Source organism: Callithrix jacchus, chromosome 1 (genome assembly GCF_049354715.1).
Source record: "Callithrix jacchus isolate 240 chromosome 1, calJac240_pri, whole genome shotgun sequence".
Classification (NCBI taxonomy): domain Eukaryota; kingdom Metazoa; phylum Chordata; class Mammalia; order Primates; family Cebidae; genus Callithrix; species Callithrix jacchus.
The window spans coordinates 64,056,031-64,074,355 of NC_133502.1; the positions used below are offsets into that span (position 1 = coordinate 64,056,031).

General features: G+C 48.6%; 1 protein-coding gene across 1 annotated transcript; it reads left to right on the forward strand.

Annotated features, from left to right (window-relative positions):
* The first annotated feature begins 11,040 nt into the window (after positions 1-11,040).
* LOC118153108 (melanoma inhibitory activity protein 2-like) lies at positions 11,041-14,717 on the forward strand. The gene is given in 2 exon segments (XM_078347988.1): positions 11,041-11,199; positions 11,202-14,717. Coding segments are annotated over 2 exon segments (1,929 nt in total). The 5' UTR covers positions 11,041-11,123; the 3' UTR covers positions 13,055-14,717.
* Positions 14,718-18,325: the final 3,608 nt, after the last annotated feature.

Genomic DNA, 18,325 nt, shown 5'->3' on the forward strand with positions numbered 1-18,325 from the left:
TCTACTTCTCTCCTTCTTCAAGTAGTGCCAAGATTGAAATATGTACTTTCTTATTGCTTTCCTTCTATTTCCCCTTTATGCTACAGTTAGGCCATAATACAGTTTTGTTGTCGCTGTTGTTTTTAATGGGGTGAGCAGGGGGGTTGTTTTCGAATAATTTCACGTCAGGGTAGGAAGTGGGTACCACTGGGTTGCAGGGGACTGGGAACCAGCTCCACAGCCAGGGGAGGCTGCAGACACCCGAGGACCGGGTTCTGAGAGAGACGGATGTGGACTTGGGGTCGGAGGTGACCAGCCGGGAACTGAGGGCACGCGACCCTCCCGCCCAAGTGGCACCAGAGGGTGGAAGCCTCCAAGTCTAGGAAAATTCCATCTCCTCTAGGGCCGCCCTTGGAGGCGGCCGCGGGACGCTCACCAGTACCCAGCTCAGCGCGTGAGGCGTTGCCATGGAGACCAACGCGCCCGGGACGCTCCACCCACGCAGCCCGGGACGCTAGGTCTCCTCTGGGCAGCCCCCATCGCCCGGGACGTACATTCCTTCTCTTTCCCCACGGCTGCCGAAGCCCTGAGGCGGCTTCGGACAAGAACTAAGGCCAGCCCCTGCAACATACCTGCTCCGCCGGCTCCGCGGGGCCAGCAAGCTTGTGGAAAGCATCCGGGTTCCAGGAGCCGCTAAGCCTCCCCACAGCCGGGGCGGAGCCGCGCGGGGAAACCTGGGCGGGGGCGGGGCTGAGGCGGAGCGGGGCTAGGCTAGGCGGGGCGAGGCGGGGCGAGGCGGGGCGAGGAGGGGCGGGGCGGGGCTGGGATGGCCAGGGGACTCGTCCGCACAGTGCACCGCGAGGCAGGCTCAGGCGCCAGGGAGTTTGGAGACCCGACAGAGTCACCCCCAGTCCTGTTGCCTTGGGTCGGGATTCCTTTGCTTTGCACTTGTCTCTTTTCTTTCCAACCCTGCAAGGCAGTAGTCTCCCAGCTTTACAGATGAGCTAAACTGAGACAGGAAGTGTTTCTGGTACAGGTCTCACATATTGCCGAGAGGTGGACGTGAGACAGGAACTGCTTCCTACTCTCTGGGCCACAGCGGCCGCTGCCAAGGGATTCTAACGAAACTGGCGCTGCCCAAGCGTCTGCACCCACGCCCCATCCCCACCCCACCCTGCCCCATTCTGGATTTGCACATCAAGAAGCTGTCTAAAATGTTTAAGTAGTTGAAAAAAGTGCACTTAAAAAAGTGCAATTGTAAATAGTGACAGAAGTAAAATAGATCCAGTTGAATCTGAACAGTACGGTGATATGGTACCCGCCATCGTCCATCACACACACAAACTCACAAAAAAAGTCTTAAAAATCATAAGTTTACATCAATGCTTTTTCTCCTTCCTCCTGAAAATCATCTATCCGCTCCCGCCCCGCTTTCCCAAATTTCTTCTTCTTATGAAAGCACGCTAGTCAAATTGGATTAGGGCAGAACTAAAGGCCTCATTTTGATCTAATTGCATCTTTAAAGTTCTTATCTCCGAATGCAGTTTCATTATAAGTTACTGGTGTTAGATTTCAATATGTGGATTGGGAGTGGCGGAAAGGAGCTGGGGAATGCAGCCCGTAACAGGAAAGTTGTTTAGAAGCTGGAACATCCAATGTTAGTTTCTTTGGCAGTGACACTCCCTCAAAATACCAGTAGGTACATGATCTACTTGTTTTTGTTTAATTTCATGTGTCAGTGACCACACCCAAATTTCTTCTCTCAAATTCTTAGACATGCTTTATAAAATCATACCTTCATTCTACTTTCCTGATAGAATTTTATCCCAGTTATCTTTTTCATGCTTAAAAGTCTTACTGGTCATTCTGTCATACTGCTGAAAGAAGTATCGAAATGGAGCCGGGCGCGGTGGCTCAAGCCTGTAATCCCAGCACTTTGGGAGGCCGAGGCGGGTGGATCACAAGGTCAACAAATCGAAACCATCCTGGTCAACATGGTGAAACCCCGTCTCTACTAAAAGTACAAAAAATTAGCTGGGCATGGTGCTGCGTGCCTGTAATCCCAGCTACTCAGGAGGCTGAGGCAGGAGAATTGCCTGAACCCGGGAGGTGGAGGTTGCGGTGAGCCGAGATCGGCCCATTACACTCCGTTTCAAAAAAAAAAAAAAAAAAGAAGTATCGAAATGGAAATTTATATTTCCTGCTCATAGAATTTTATTTTTTCTGGATTAAATTGTTAAAATTACTAGTACAACATAATTTATCACAAGAAATAGATCATAATACCAATAATTATTAAATATAAAAAAATAAAATTCTGGCCAGGCACAGTGGCTCACCCCTGTAATCCCAGCACTTTGGGAGGCCAAGACCGGCAGATCAGGAAGTCAGTAGTTCAAGGTCAGCCTGGCCAATATGGTGAAATCCTGTCTCTACTAAAAATACAAAAATTAGCCGGGCATGGTAGCATGTACCAGTAATCCCAGCTACCAAGGAGGCTGAGGTGGGAGGATCAGTTGAGCCCAGGAGGTCAAGGCTTCGGGGAGCTGTGATTGCACCACTGTGCTCCAGCCTGGATGACAGAGCGAGACCTTGTTCCAAACACTTACTAAATAAAAATAATTTTTAAAATTATCATGGGAAATGTTGATGGTTTGTATACAGAAATACAGAGACTAAGAGTGAATCCCCATATACCCACCCCGAACATCTTGAATTAAATAATGGTCAAGATTTTGTGTATCATTTTTACTTCTTCTATTCCTCCTTTTCCTTTTCTTATTTGCTGAAGTAATTTAAAGTAAATCCCGGACATCGTGTCTTTCCACCCCCTTATACTGCAGTGTACATTTCCAAAATATCCAGACATTGAGAAAGATATTTAAAGAGGGAAGTGTCAGTTGCATTAAATGATACAGATGAGTTGTGATGACGACCGAGGGGCTGTCAGGAAAGTTCCAGGATGGAGCTGAAGGTGCAGAGGCAGCAGGAGGAAGTGCTGACCCTGAGGCAAGGCTGGAATTGGCACTAATAGTTCACAGAGGACCTTCGAGAGAAACATTCAAGAAATGCCAATCATTATTTTGAGAAGTGTGATGGTAAAAAGAAGGAAGATCACATTTGAGCAGGGATGAGGCACGGAAATATTGTTAGGATGAAGAGAGATCAATATTTAGAAGCTCAGGTGACAGGTACGAAAAAGGAAGCAAAAATTGATGGAAGAAAATCCCAGAGGGACAGAAGGGAACAAGCGGACACTGGGTGGATCTCTCAATAAACAGGAAGAAGTTACTCAAACATCTAGAGGTGAGAGGAGAGGGGCAACATTCTCGGAGGGCACTGAGTCTGCAGTTTGGGACATGAGAATTCAGAACTCCCTGGGGCAGAGACCAGGGTCAACCCAGGATTGTGACATGTGATCTATCGGGTGCTGCTGCAGGCACTTCCATCATCTTGTTTAAGCCCCATCAACGTGTTTTCAGCTCAGGGAAGTGAACTCAGAGATGTTAAGTAATTTGCCCAGCACATACTTAGCAAGTAGCAGAATTGCTTTTAGCACAGAGCTCTTCTGCACAGCCCTGAAAACCACTGTCTTTAAACCGCAGGGCTCACTGGGGACACCAGTCCTGAGCAGCAGGTGGGTTTCCCTAGCATCTCCCAGAAAACAGCCGACTGGATTGTCTCAGGTGTGGGAGGGTACCTGGATATGTGAGAAGATTGGGGGATTCAGGAACCTAGGGGTGCCTGTCCATCTTTGTTCTTGAATTATATGATTGCCTCTAGAATTCCTGCTTCTGCACTCTCCCTGTCTTTCTTTCCCTGATCACCCTCTCTGGGGCAAACTCCTCTTTGTCCCCAGCTGCCCTCAGTCCCTTACTCAAGCTTAGTAAAACTTGCCCTCAATCTGGCAGCATTACATACCCACCAATCTGCTGCCATTTGTTGAGAAAGAAGAGACCTTGGATGTCACTGATCCACTGGCAAGTCACTTACAGGAAGGAGCAGTTGCCCTGTGGAGCTCCATGGTGCTGTTCCAAGACCAGCTCAGCTGTAGGGACCCCCACCCCAGAGGCACTGAAGGAAGTAAGGAACAGACACCCAGATAGAACAGCAAAGTGGGGGACTATGGCGGGGTGGGCAACAGCCTTCTGAGCTGAGAGCCTCAGGGGGCTAAGAGCATTCCGGGCTGAGGGCCTCGAGCAGACGCTCACCCACTAATTTATTCTCACTGAACAGGGGATTATTATTAAAAAAAAAAACAGGTGTTCTGTGTTTTATCATGGAACAAAAATAAATTAGTGAGGCAGCTGGTGCCTGCTTACCTCTGAATATAGACAAACTAGAAAGCATTCTCCGTGAGGGAGCCACAGGGGCAGAGTCACATACCCCGGGCTTAAAGAATTGTTTTAACTGGTGTATGATATACATATACTGTTTTGCTACTTTAGAAAGCCCCAAGCAGTTTTCCATGGGGGGAGGGAGGAGCTGGTGGCCATGTTTTCCTTGCCCTCGTTCTCAGCAAACAATAGAATTTATCATACACATTAGGACTTCCCCCAGTAGCAATGTCTGCAGGTGCCGTGTGGGGCTGGGAGGTGGGTGGGCTGGCATCCATAAGTCACATTCATGCTCTTTAGGGAATGTCCTCCTGGTCAGCAGGTGGGGAACTAGGGCTTTAGCCCACAGGTTAGTATTAAGAGGACCTTACTTCCCCTCCTCTGCATAAGGGAATGAATAAAACACTGGTGAGCCAGACAGACCTGAGTTTGGATCACCTCAGGGGAGTCACTCTGCTTCCCAGACCTGAGGATGCAGTGAGAAAGAGGCTGGAGAATCATGTGCGGGAATGCTCAGAGGGCAGAGGAAGGGAGGAAGGGAGGAAGGGGTGGAAGGGAGGAGGGAGGAAGGAGTGGAAGGGAGGAAGGGGGGAAGGGAGGAAGAGAAAGGGAGGAGGAAGGAAGGGGTGGAAGGGAGGAGGGAAGAAGGGGTGGAAGGGAGGAGGGAGGAAGAAGTGGAAGGAGGAAGGGAGGAAAGAGGAAGGGAGGAAGGGGTGGAAGGGAGGAGGAGGAAGGGGTGGAAGGAGGAAGGAAGGAAGGGTAGGAAGGGAGGAAGGGGAGGAAGGGAAGAAGTGGTGGAAGGGAGGAAGGGGGGAAGGGAGGAAGAGAGAAAGGGAGGAGGAAGGAAGGGGTGGAAGGGAGGAGGGAGGAAGGGGTGGAAGGGAGGAGGGAGGAAGGGGTGGAAGGGAGGAGGGAGGAAGGAGTGGAAGGAGGAAGGGAGGAAGGAGTGGAAGGAGGAAGGGAGGAAGGGGTGGAAGGGAGGAAGGGAGGAAGGGGAGGAAGAGTGGAGGGGGTGGAAGGGAAGAAAGAGGTGGAGGGCATTTGAATTCTTGCTGGTTTAATTGAAAGAGGAAAGAGTGTGTTTAAAGAGGATTCTCAGAAGAAAAATCTCTGAGGTAAAATATATTTTGGGTGGATGATTGAAAAGATGAAATGTAAGGATTTCTTGGGTAACTGATTTGAGGTGACCCTGAGGAGCTCTGGGACAATGGCACCCCAGGGAGCCAGGCCCTCCTGGGATGCAAACCTAGGAAGGAGAGCTGGGCTGGGTCCATGCTTGGATGGCTGGAAGGGCCAAACCCAAGCTGGCGCCTGGCTCCATGTGGCTCCTTTCTCTAGACTAACATACAGACTAAAATAAGACATTTTCAACAAGGGAAGAATGCATTGATGACGGCCACCACTTTTTGAACAGTAAATATGTGCCAGGCACCATGATAGGTACATAGAAACCCTTTACATACCCATTCTCCCAGCTCACACAGCCCACATGTAAAATACTATCGTTCCCGCCATTTCATGGAGAAAGAACTGACACCAGAGTGCCGAGGCCACTCACTGGGCCGTTCACTGAAGCTCCGCCCTCAAGGCTTCTGTGATGCTCAGGCCCCTGTCAGGCTCTGGAAGGGCCCAGCCATGCGTTCTCTTGGTCATGTGTTTGGAAGTTTTGTAAAATGGGTTATTAATATTTCACTTGTAATTGGTTAAGACAGGTTTCCTCTTGCCGATGTTCCCTCCAGCACATGCACGTTCCCTGTGTCAAGCGTCAGTGATTTTCAGGGGAAAAGGTCATTGACTTGGGGATACAACTATTTGAATGAGCGAGATCTATTCTGATGATTTGCTCCCACTCCTGTGTATCAGGTGCTCCCTGTACAGGAATGGCTTCCAGGACCCAGGACTACTCCCTCTGTCCACTTCCTGACTCACCCAGGGGCATGGTGACAGGGGCGTCTCTGCATCTATGTAGCGGGACATTAACAATAGAGGAACCCCAGACCTGTAGCACATGGAGTCCAAAGCTACTGTGGAGAATTCTCCCAATTATCTGACATGTAAAACTGTTAGCAGAGTCGATTCTCATCAACAAAGCCCTCTCTTGTCAGGAATGTACTTAATGAGGCCTATATGCTTATAAGCACATCATGGATTCTTTTCTTCTTCAATGGCAGTTGCAAGAAATACAATTCACTGCAGCTGTTGTATTTTGAGGGCAGAAAGCGATAGCAGTGTTCCATCTATTGAGTATGTCTACTCGTGAAGGGGCATATTCTACACATTCCAACTCTCCTAGTGAAACATTTCTATCAGCCTGGTTAAGGGAAAGCCTGAATTATCTTTTATAAAATCCTAGCCAGATGAAGAGTCCATCAGGGCCCCAAAATAAGGATAAAGTGTTGCAGAAGTGCACTGGTTGATAGAAACATGAAATCAGGTATCTGGATTGTTTGCGTGTTTTCGGTTCTTGTCAGCTCTTCGATATTTGTAATCGGCGGCAAAGTCTTTACATTCCAGACATCACTTTTGCTCCTAATTTTGTATTTGTAATTTTACATCCTTCTTTTCTTAAGGAAAATACTCCAGATTGTATAAGATGTAGGCCCACAAACCTGAATCGATTCCTGACAGAGTAATGAAGCAACAGCTGGAATCACAGCCACTAAATGGCCAAACCAGGATTTGAAGCCGGAATTCAAGCGTGGGCCTCAGAAAGGCATCCCGGACTCTAACATGCGTCCCTGGAATCAGGGTCTTGCTGGGGTGCAGATTCTGACTCAGTAGCTGTGGGCTGGGGCCCAGGTGCTGTGAGGTTGCTGCTCTGTGGGCCACACTCGGGAGCCAGGGTCTCTCAGCTAATGCGCTCTATGGCCGGCTCTCGGGCAGTGCAATTAACCACTGCCACTCAGGGAGGTGGTGGGACTTGCCCAGATAGCAGAGTCAGAGGCTGAACTCACAGCTCCAGCCCCCGCCTACCATGGTGGCAGGTGGCCTAAGTGTGGAGTCCCAGGAATCAGCGCTGTGTCCCCAAGAGGTATGTCCCTTCCAGCCCCCTACACCTCAGGTGGGAGCTGCCCCTCCTGTTCCCTGGGATTGGCCTGAGATGCTGCAGTCAGTCTCCACCTGCAAGGGGAGCAGGAGAGCACCGGCGTTTCCAGTGTGACAGCCATACCTGTCTGGACTCCACTTGCCTGGCTTTCTCCACCTTGGTGACAGGCTGCTCAGCCCGCTAAGCATCAGTTTCCCTGTGCATGAAACGAGCTGAATATGACCCACCTCATAGCATTATTCAGGGACTAAATGAGGTGTTATATGACTAGTTACACAATCCGACTCTATGTGTGTTGGCCCACAGCACCTGTGGAACGGGTCATTGTTCCTGGGCTAAACTGACCTTGGGAATCAAGTGACTACTTCTTGCAGCATGTACTCTCAGCTTCCATTTTCTCAATGTGTGTGAAGAAGAGACGGTGTTAGAACAGAAAGACATCTGCAAACATTCACACCCTGCAGAGGGCTGAGCAGAGGCTAAGGGCTTGATGGCAGCTAATTGTTCCCTGACAGATGTCAGCTTTGCCTGTCTGTCTCTCGGTGTGTGTTTGCAGCTGTGCAGCAGGCTGGCAGCCTCTGCCATTCTCTTTCTGCCTGGGTCCTCCCAAATGCACCCCAAATCCCAGCCATGCTGCTTGATCACCACAGGCCTGCCTGGTGACAACAGGCTGTGGTGATTTTATTTGTCACCTTTAGAGCTTGTGTAGCAGTGTTTCTTTCCTAGAGGTTCCAGATGTTTGTCCTGCAGACATCTCTTCCAGGAGAAAAGGGAATAGATGAGGGTAGGCTGTATTTCCTTGCTGTCCCAAACCTCTGGTCATTAGCATTCCCAGAAGGACATGCAGCATAATGGCTGCAGACTCTATGTGGTGCTGCCCTGGGCTCTGTAGCCTGGAGGGTCTCACATCAGTTGCAGCCTGGCCTGGGTTTAGGTTATTTTAAGCTGCCTCTGCAATGCAGCTGCAAATCCAGGAAAAGAGGAATGAGGTGTCTGCTCATCACGGAAGAGCTCTCTAAGCACATGTTGTCACTGGCTTAGAGAGCAGGAGACAGTATAATTACAGTCATTCCACGAGGTTCATGCTGCTGCATCGCCCCTTTCAGGAGCACCCCTCCCATTTCTTTGGTGCCAATACCTTTTCTTAAAAAGCCTCCTGGTAAATTTCAAAATGCCACTGGTAAAAGCAAACTGCCTCACTGAGCTCCTTAGTTATTTGTTTAGATTTAATGTATCTCCTTAGAATTTTTTGGGAAGAGATTGAAGACTCTTACACTGCCCCTTGGGGGAAAAGAGTGTCCAAGAGGAGGGGGAGGACGTTTCTTCTTCAACCCCATGACCTCAACTGCATTCCACATGAAGCATTAGCTTTAGGACAACATTGGCACAGACTGAACCCTGAGAATGCAGTTTGCCCACTCATCTACTTATTTATTTGGTGTCTGAATCAACAGGCTCTGGCCAGGAAGAGGAAGAGGGGAAGCTGTGAAACTCCTGTCCTTGGAAAGCTGTGTTTAGTGGACACCTATCGGTCCTGAATGGCAGGCAGAATACTTGGTTCACAAGGGTAAATTCTCTAACTCTGAACTTCCTTCTATGTCATTTCCATCTGTCTGCCTTTTCTGATTCCTCAGTATTTTTTCTGCTTCATTCATGTATGTATTCATTCATCCATTCAGTGAGCATTCATTAAATGTCAACTACATGCCAGGACTGCACTGGACACAGGGGCCATTGTTCCTGCCCTTGAGCTTACAAGGCAGTGAGGGGCAGAAGAGCAGGGCTGAGTGGGCAGACAGTGAGGTCAGTGCTGCTCTGGGGGAAAGCCCGCATGTCTGGGGCACGTGGAGCTGCAGAGCATTGCCTATTGGGTCTAGGCACTGGAGAGGCCTCTTGAAGTGGTCCTAGGGAAACAAGGTGGCGATGATTAGGTAGGAACTCAGTGAAAGAAAGAGAAAGATGTTTAGAGGGAAATTTTGAAAATGTGGCCAAAGAGTGTACATGCAAACCCTCTCTCTAGTCCCCACAGCCTTTAGTAAGGGATCAGATTCCCGAGAACACACTGTGGGCTGGGAGCTCTGTGGAGGATGTGCCAGCCATGGCTCAGGTGCCAATGAGGCTGCTGCCCCCACGTGACACGGAGAAGGCTGTTTGCAGAACAGCCACAGGTAGCAGCACAAAGAACAAGCGTGAATGGGAAACACAGGTCCCAGGAGCTCTGCCTCCCTCTCATGTGTCCATTCACTTTGCAATAGTCACTGAATACCTGCCGCACGCACTGTCCTTGAGACTGGGAAACAGCCACATCTCAGCCCTTTTGGACGTTTACAGAATGACCAACAAATAAATGAATCCATGGCATGTCAGACCATGATGGAGGAAGACAGATAGGGAGAAAGACAAGGGAAGGAAAGGAGATAGAGCATGCAGGGCTGGCGTGAGGGTGGGAGCTGCCACAGTGACAGGTGCCATTCAAACAAACCCTTGAGGGACCCAGCATGTGAGTGCCTGAAGTAAGGGTGGTCCAGGCAGAGGAAACCTAAGTGCAAAAGCCTCGAGGCAGCAGCGGGCTTGCTGTGTTCAGGGAAAGACAAGGGGGTGTAGGAGGCAGAAGCAGAGCAGTGGGAGGGAGCGGGTGGGGAGGAGAGGGAGCTGGGGCCAGTGCATGGAGGGCCGTGGAGGCTCTGTCTCAGGACAAGTTGAAAAGTCAATGGAGGCTGTGGGCAGGGGAATGGCAGATGTGACCTCTGCTTCAATGTGAGCACCCACGATCAGGTCAACATGGGTGCCGGCTTCAGAACAGCCAACTGGTGTCTGGCAAAAACTAACAAAAACAAAAAGAGTCTCCGGATCTCCTGAAACCGATTAAACAAAAATATTTATAGAACACCGAGTACATGAAGGATATTTTGTGGGTAGTTTGGTTCCTCTCCTGAAGGAGAGAGCTTTCCGGGTGAGCTGGCGATACATGCACTTGGGGGAGATGACGGCTCACTGCAGGGCAGTGCATCATCCGTGCTGAAGGAGTGCCAGTGTTTCAGAAATGGACACAGAGCAGGTCAGTTGATGGACAGGGAAGAGGAGCACTCTCTATGTGCCAGCACTGGGCCTTCTGGGGACGAGATGAGCATTTTTCTGTTGTACATGAGATACTGAGGATCGTGCTAGGCAGAGGTGAGCCCTTTCCTGGAAGGAGTTAATCTAGAAAGCATAATCTGTCTCATTTGGGAGGAGCTAAATAAATCTCTCTTCAATGAAGCAAAGGTCAATAAGAAAATGTGTATTTTACGTATAAAATTACCTATCAGAATTTACCATGAGGCATAATCTTAGTCAATTGCCTAAATTAATTATTTCAGACCACAAATACTGAAACACCAAATTGATAAGGTGGCAACTATTTCAGTTACCTACTGCTGCATAACAAATGACCCCAAAGCTTAGGGACTTAAAACAATAGTTTGTTATTGCTTATCATTCTGTCAGCTGGGAGGTTCTTCTGCTGGCCTCACCTGGGATCATGCACAAGGCTACATTTCCTAGGGTGTCAGCTGGGGGATGGGCATAGCTGGGTGGCTGGATCACCTGAGTCTCTCTCCATGTGGTATTGTTTTAAAATATAGGTTTTAGCGCTGCCTCAGGATGTAAAGTGTAACACAGGGGCGGGGTGGGCAGCATGGGCCTGTGAGACTTGTGTGTGCCCCAAGCTCCCCCCCGCAGCCAGCTCTGCAGTGGTCTGCTCCGGTGGATTTGGGTTCCAAATGGAAGGCTGCGCGTTCTCTGCTGCTTATTGTTGCCCCAGTTACTGTGGGGACCATCAGAGCAGCCTTAGCGCTGTGCAGAGCCCGGGTCTACCTCTCAGCCCTATTTTGGGTTGGTCCTGGTGGAGCTACGCAGGGTTATGGCAGCACTGCCTCAAAATATGATCACAGATTCTAATTCCCACGAGTTTCCATGGGAATTCGTGATGTGGGCAGCTATTGTTGGAGTTTTTGCTGTTCCCATTTTTTTGTGGAGAAGTTGGAGATCGGTTAGGAGTCGGCTTTATGAGAGGAGAGAGAAAAAGCTTGCCAGTGCGCTTTCTGAACTAATTGACAAAAAATGTAAACTACTTGAAAACCTTACCCTACTTAAAAAAGAGCATGAATGCTGTGAAGTAGAGTCATCTTTAAAGGAGGCCAGCTTTGAGGACGAGGCAGCAGAGGCACGAAGTTTGGAGACAACATGTGAAAAGCGGAGCAGGTCCAATGATGAACTTGAGGATGAGATACTTGGTCTCAAAAAAGAGTTAACAGAACAGAAATCAAAACATTCTGAACAAAAGCAACTGATGACAGATATTTCAAAAACGATACAGTCTCTAGAAGATAAGTCAAAATCCCTCAAATCACAAGTAGCTGAAGCCAAAATCATCTTCAAGATATCTCAAATGAATGAAGAACGACTGAAGATAGCGATAAAAGATGCCTTGAATGAAAATTCTCAACTTCAGGAAAGCCAGAAACAGCTTTTGCAAGAAGCTGAAGTATGGAAAGAACAAGTGAGTGAACTTAATAAACAAAAAATAACATTGGAAGACTCCGGAGCACACGCAGAGCAAGTTCTAAACGATAAAGACAATCACATCGAGACTCTGACGGAACGCTGGCTGAAGATGAAAGACTGGGCTGCTGTGCTTGGAGAAGACATAATGGAAGATGAGAACTGGAAATTACCAATGAACAGTGAATCAGAAGATGGTGCTAACTCAGATCATCCTCCAGAAGGAGCTTCGAAGAAACTGATTCATGCTGCTAAGTTAAATGCTTCTTTGAAAATCTTGGAAGGAGAAAGAAACCAAATTGATTTTCAGTTATCTGAAGTTGAAAAAACAAAGGAAGAGCTTACACAGTGTACTAAAAATCTTCAGACTCAACAAGCATCTTTGCAGTCAGAAAACACACATTTAGAAAGTGAGAATCAGAAGCTTCAACAGAAACTTAAAATAATGGCTCAGTTCTATCAAGAAAATGAAATGAGACTCTATAGGAAATTAACACTACAGGAGAACAGCCAGTTAGAGAAAGAAGAGAAACTTTCTAAAGTAGACAAAAAGATCGTTCATCCCACCGAGGAGCTGGAGACCTACAGAAAGCGAGCCAAAGATCTCGAAGAAGAACTCAAGAGAACTATTGATCACTATCAACGGTGGACCATTGCCTATGAGGAAAAAGCACATCGTGATCAGCTGGCAGCTTGGACTGCTGAGGGAAACCTCAATGATTTAAGGAAAGAAAATGCCCACAGCAGACAAAAATTAACTGAAATAGAGTTTAAATTTAAACTCTTAGGAAAAGATCCTGATGCATTTGATGTTCCAAATAGGGCATTTGGCAGAGAACATTCCCTGTACGGTCCCTCACCAATGGGTGGACCTTCATGTGAAACTAGAGCTTTTCTCTGTCCTCCAAATCTGTTGGAGGGTCCACTCAGACTCTCAGCTTTGCTTCCTGGGGGGAAAGGAAGAGGCTCAAGAGGCCCAGGGAATCCTCTGTATCGTCAGAGTACCAATGAAAGAGGAGAATCAACCTGTGGTGGGTTACCGGATCCTCACAGGGCTCCTTCTGACACTGGGTTCCTGTCACCTCGGTGGGAACAAGACCGTAGGATGATGTTTCCTCCACCAGGACACCAGGTCTACTGTGGTTGTTGACAAATGGGAAAGTAACTTTATGCTTAATTAAATAAATTGTAGTTTGTTTTAAAAATATATACATATATGTCTTATTATTCTTCAGGTGCAGAGAGACCAACAGGTCAAGAGTCGATTACCACTGAAAAGGCAGTTTGTGACTCACAGATCCCAAGAGAACGAAAAGTACTATGCCATGCAGGAGCACATAGGGAGGCACTGTGGTCACTGAGAAGGCAGGAGTGATGGGAAAACATGGGCAAGCGCCTTTATTGTGGTTTCCAGGGGAAGGAATGAGTGAGGCAAGGTGAACCAGGTTAAGGTTAGCTACTATAGTGTGAGTAATTTCCACATGCTCTGGGCATAGGGGCTGTCCCTAGTAGTCTGGTTCCTGGCCCTGGAGTGATTAGGGCAGAGGAATAGTGGCCTAGAGTGTGTGAGTCCTGTGGAAGGCTGAAGAAGTAGGTAGCTGGGGCAGGAGCTCTGGACTGGTTAGGTTGTGTCTGAAAAGCACACTCATGGGCAAGTTGTTTGCTGTCTCTAGGAAATGGCTAACCCTGGGTGGGACAGGCCTGCCAAAGTAAGCAAGGCCCTAGACACCGAAGCATCAGAATACACAAAAAGACATGGTTAATATGGTATCAGAGCCTCTGTCTTCATGCGGCCTTTCATGAAGGGCTCTAGAGGGAGCTCCCTTAAGTGGATGTCAAGGGCCATTCAAGACAGTAGAAGTTACAAGGTCACGTACAGCTTCCAAGCAAAGCTGGAAGATATAAGACATCACTTTTGCTGATCCCATGCGTCATAGGAAGTCACAGACGCACCCCAGATCCCTGCTCATGCTGAGAGGAGAGGAACATTAACCATGTGGGAGGGGAAGGTCATCACCGTTGTTTTTGCCGACAACCTGCCACAGAAGATGTGGCTTCGGAGTGCTGCCAAGGCCTTTCTGAATGGACCAGATCCAATAGGAAGAGCAGAAAGCAGCTGGGTTCCAGCTCATTGTCTTTGCTAGTCTGGAGTCAGGTTATAGCTTCCCTCCCACTGTTGGTCCCCACATTGAGGGTCAGTTGGGTGTTTGCCCGGGAGCCTGCAGGGATTTTTGTGCCTTTAGAAGAGGGTTGGCATGGCTTTGGGTTGCTGTCTCTGAAACTGCCCCAGAGCCTGGCATCCCAGGAGAGTCCCGGCCTGCTCTGGCAGGGAGCCTAGGCCTGTTTGCAAACTGTTTGAAAGCTTTAGGGTCAAGCTCTCTCATAGACATACTATTTTCTTATCAGGAGTTACAATAACCCTAGAACTTCTCCCATAGAAATGCAGATGCTTTATTACAATGAAAGTACCATTTGTAAAGCATATGGAATTAGGCCAGTAACAACCAGCATCTGCTCCACACTTAAGGGCCCGTGAAGCACCTTCTCCTGTGCTCTTCCTTGTTCTCACAGTCACCTGTGGTTAGGCCTCGTTATCCTACTTTTTCATATCAGAACACTGAAGCTCTAGGGACTCCCTGCTCCCTGTCTTGCTGGGGGCTCAAAATCGGCTTGGGGCCCTAGGAGCTGCCCTGGGCCTAAGGGTGAAGCTATGGGAGCCCTACAAAGCCTGCCCCATTTCGTGCCAGCACCTCCGTGAATTCCTTCTCTCCCCTATACCTGCTCATTCTGTGTGGCTGCACTCATTAGATTATTTCACCCTTTTTATTAGATGCCTCAGGGAGTCCCCTTTGTGGGCCCAGTTAATCTCTGCAGGGGGCACTGACACCCCAGGTACAGCCCAGCCCTGCATGCTGCTCTTTGCTCCAGGGACCCCACCTTGTCCACCATTTGCTGGGAGAAGATTTCAGTCCCTCCAGAACACAAGCCTGTGAGGAGCCACACTGGCTCCAGAGCCCGAGCCCCAGTCACCGCTGGGTGCAATGCACATTCCTCAGCTGTGCAGTGGTGGAGCTTCATCCTGGTGATCCTTTGTTCTGGATCTAGGTGTCTCAGTGAGACGCCAGCTGCTTCAGAGCCCCGGGTGAAGCCGTCATTCTCAATCCGATTGAGGAAGAGAAGGCGGCATCTCAGCTGAGTTGCTGTCCAACATAAAACCACGGGGCATTGTGCTCAGACACATGCTGACAGTAACCGAGGCTAATGAGGCAGGGTCTCTCATAATAGCATTGTTTCTTTGGAAACCAAGGTGTAGTTTTAAAATGTCGCATGGCCTTCAATCACATTTTGCATTTTCTAGAACTTATTCTACCATTTTTTTTTTTTTTTGAGACGGAGTTTCGCTCCGGTTACCCAGGCTGGAGTGCAATGGCGCGATCTTGGCTCACCGCAACCTCCGCCTCCTGGGTTCAGGCAATTCTCCTGCCTCAGCCTCCTGAGTCGCTGGGATTACAGGCACGCGGCACCATGCCCAGCTAATTTTTTGTATTTTTAGTAGAGACGGGGTTTCACCATGTGGACCAGGATGGTCTCAATCTCTTGACCTCGTGATCCACCAGCCTCGGCCTCCCAAAGTGCTGGGATTACAGGCTTGAGTCACCGCGCCCGGCCTATTCTACCATTTTTACAGGGACCTGTAGCAGGCAGAGGGGCTCCGGACAGCCTCCCTGCAGGATTCCACTTCCTGTTTGGGTCGCTGGGGCAGCTTCGCTGGAGGATTCCACTTCCGGCTTGGGTCGACCTTGCTGCTGCAAGGGAGGGCTTGCCCCTTCCCTCTCTACTCCCTGGGTGTTTCCTTTGTGGAGGGAGGGACCTGGCCTTCTCGAAAACATCTCAAAGCCCTGCTCAAGAGCAGCTCTGGCTTCCCTTGGATGCCTTGAAGAAGGTGCTTTCCAAATGAGAGAGCCTCAGGAGGGCAATGGCATCTCCCTGACTGGGGTGAGTCAGGTGCGGCTCTAGCCAAGGTGAGTGGGGCCTGCCGCGTCCGAGATGGTGACAGCAGGCACTGAGACTGCTTCAGAATCATGGCTCTGTGAGGTTGCTGCTCTGAAGTCCTGCCTCTGGGTCCTCCTTTAGTGTCGTGACAGCTCTTTTCTCTGGAAGAGGACCGTCTCTCTCCCTGCAGGAACCACCTTCAGCCTGATATTTCTTCTTCTGCTTAGGGCTGTCCTCTGTCGACTGCTCTGTGGTGTCTCCTGTTTGTCTTAGCTAAGTGCTTCTCAGCGAGGGTGCTTGACCTCCCGTAGGGCCATTTGGTAATGTCCAGAGATACTTTAAACAGTAACTACTGGAGGTGTGCTACTGGCGCCAAGTGGGTGGAGGCCAGGGATGCTGCTAAACACCCCACAGCACACAGGACAGACCCTCACAGCAAAGAATTATCTGTTCCAAAATGTCAGTACTGATGAGGTTAGGAAACCCTGCTAATGATGGTGTTTCCTTACCTGGTAAATAAAATTCAAGATTCTTAGCCTCCACCTCAGTATGGAATGAATGTTTCTTAACTGAAATGCTTGGGGCCAGAAGTGTTTTAGATTTCGGATTTGGGAATATTTGCATTATATTTACTGGTTGAGCATTTCCAATCTGAAAATCTGAAATCTAAAATGCTCCAATGAGCATTTCCTTTGAGCATCATGTTGATACTCAAAAAGTTGCAGAATTCGGAGCATTTTAGATTTTTGGATTGCTCAACCTGTACTCTTCACAATATCTTGAAAATGGACCATGCTTATCTTATCTGTTTTGGTCTAGAGCCTCCTTCTCCATGTCCATACCATGAATTCCTATTCCAGCCCAGAGAAAATCATTCATTACTACTATGTATTAGCTACTGAAGGCCAGGTGATGTTTTCCCAGATCTTCCTCCTCCCCCTCCTCCTCCTCATCATCAATTACTTCAGGGTCATCGTAAGAATTCATATAAGCTAGCCAACAAGCAGTCACCAGTCATCTGCCTGTAGCCCAGTGCTACCTGAATTCAGTTCCTGTCCTTATGGATTTTTAAATTTCAAAATAGGCAGCACTAAAACTGGTCTGGGCTCATTTACGTCATAATCATCATCATCATCACCATCATTGTCATTATCATTGCAAACCAGGCAACAAGCAGTCACTAAGCTCATGCTGATTCTGATGCTGATGGTGAATGGCAAACAGCGCTGCAGAAACCCACCTCACTCCTAGCAGCACAGGGCCACAGGTGCTCTGTTAGGTTGAGTGTTCACTTGTTCAGTGTGAATGCATTTTGTTAAGAGTTATTAGCATCTGAGCTTCTGGTGACCAGATCCTTCTTTCTAAATACACACATATGAAAGACTGTTGGAGAAACCCAAATGGTGTCACTAAATATGCACATCAGAGGAGGCAGGTGGGAGTAGACTATTTGGTCGCTCAACCAGGATGATTCTGCCAGAGCAAAAGACCCTGTATGACTCTCTTTTCTGCCCCAGCACTGTCTTGTTATGGCTATCATAGGTTTATTGAAGCTAAAGTTTGGGCATTCTGGGGCAGCCTTTGCCCCACACCCACAAGTCTTTTTCATTTTTCAACTGCCACCAAAGTCGGGAAATAGCACTCTGCCTTTTCTTCAGGCTGCATAGAAACTGGGACTCTTGGGTGTTTTAACTTAGTGTCTGACTCCATTAGATGCTCAGGGCCTCCTGCACTTACCCCTAGGGATTAGGAAAAGGGGTGTTCTGGGGAGACCTGGGGGCAGTTTGCCCTCTATTTGGTGGCTTTTTCTGTACAGTGGAGAGAGCAGCCAGAACCTGAAATGACAACTGAGACATTGTCATCCGACGTAGTCTCTCTTCCCCCCGACCTCGTTCCTGTGCCACCTCTCCCTCTCTCTCTCTCTCCCACTTCCAACACTTAGGAATGAATTATAAAGTGTCTTATTGGAAAGCGAGACCTGAATAGCAATGAAGGGAAGACACTATAGTCAGTTATTATTGATCATCTCTACCTGCACTTTCTATATTTGCAAGCACTTTTCAGGACTTAGTGAGTAATAAATAAAGTGTCTCTAGATCACCTTACTGCTTCCCACTGCTGCTGCCTCATGAATGCAGTTCTAGTTGTGTACCTCCTGGTTACACACACTAAGGAGCTGGGACCTTCGAAAGAAGTGCAAAATATTTCCACAGTTATGATAAACACCCCCAGTGGATGCTATTGGTGCCTTGCCCAGGAGGATGCACTCATCTCCCAGCTTCTCTGAGTATTGCTCACAGCAGCTGCCTGCTTCCTGAAGAATTGCCCTTGGCAGAGCAGAAGCCACCGTGCTAGGAAGTTATCCACTCCCTCAGCATCCCATAGCCAATAACTGATTGCCATCGGGGCTGTATTAGTTATCTGTTTC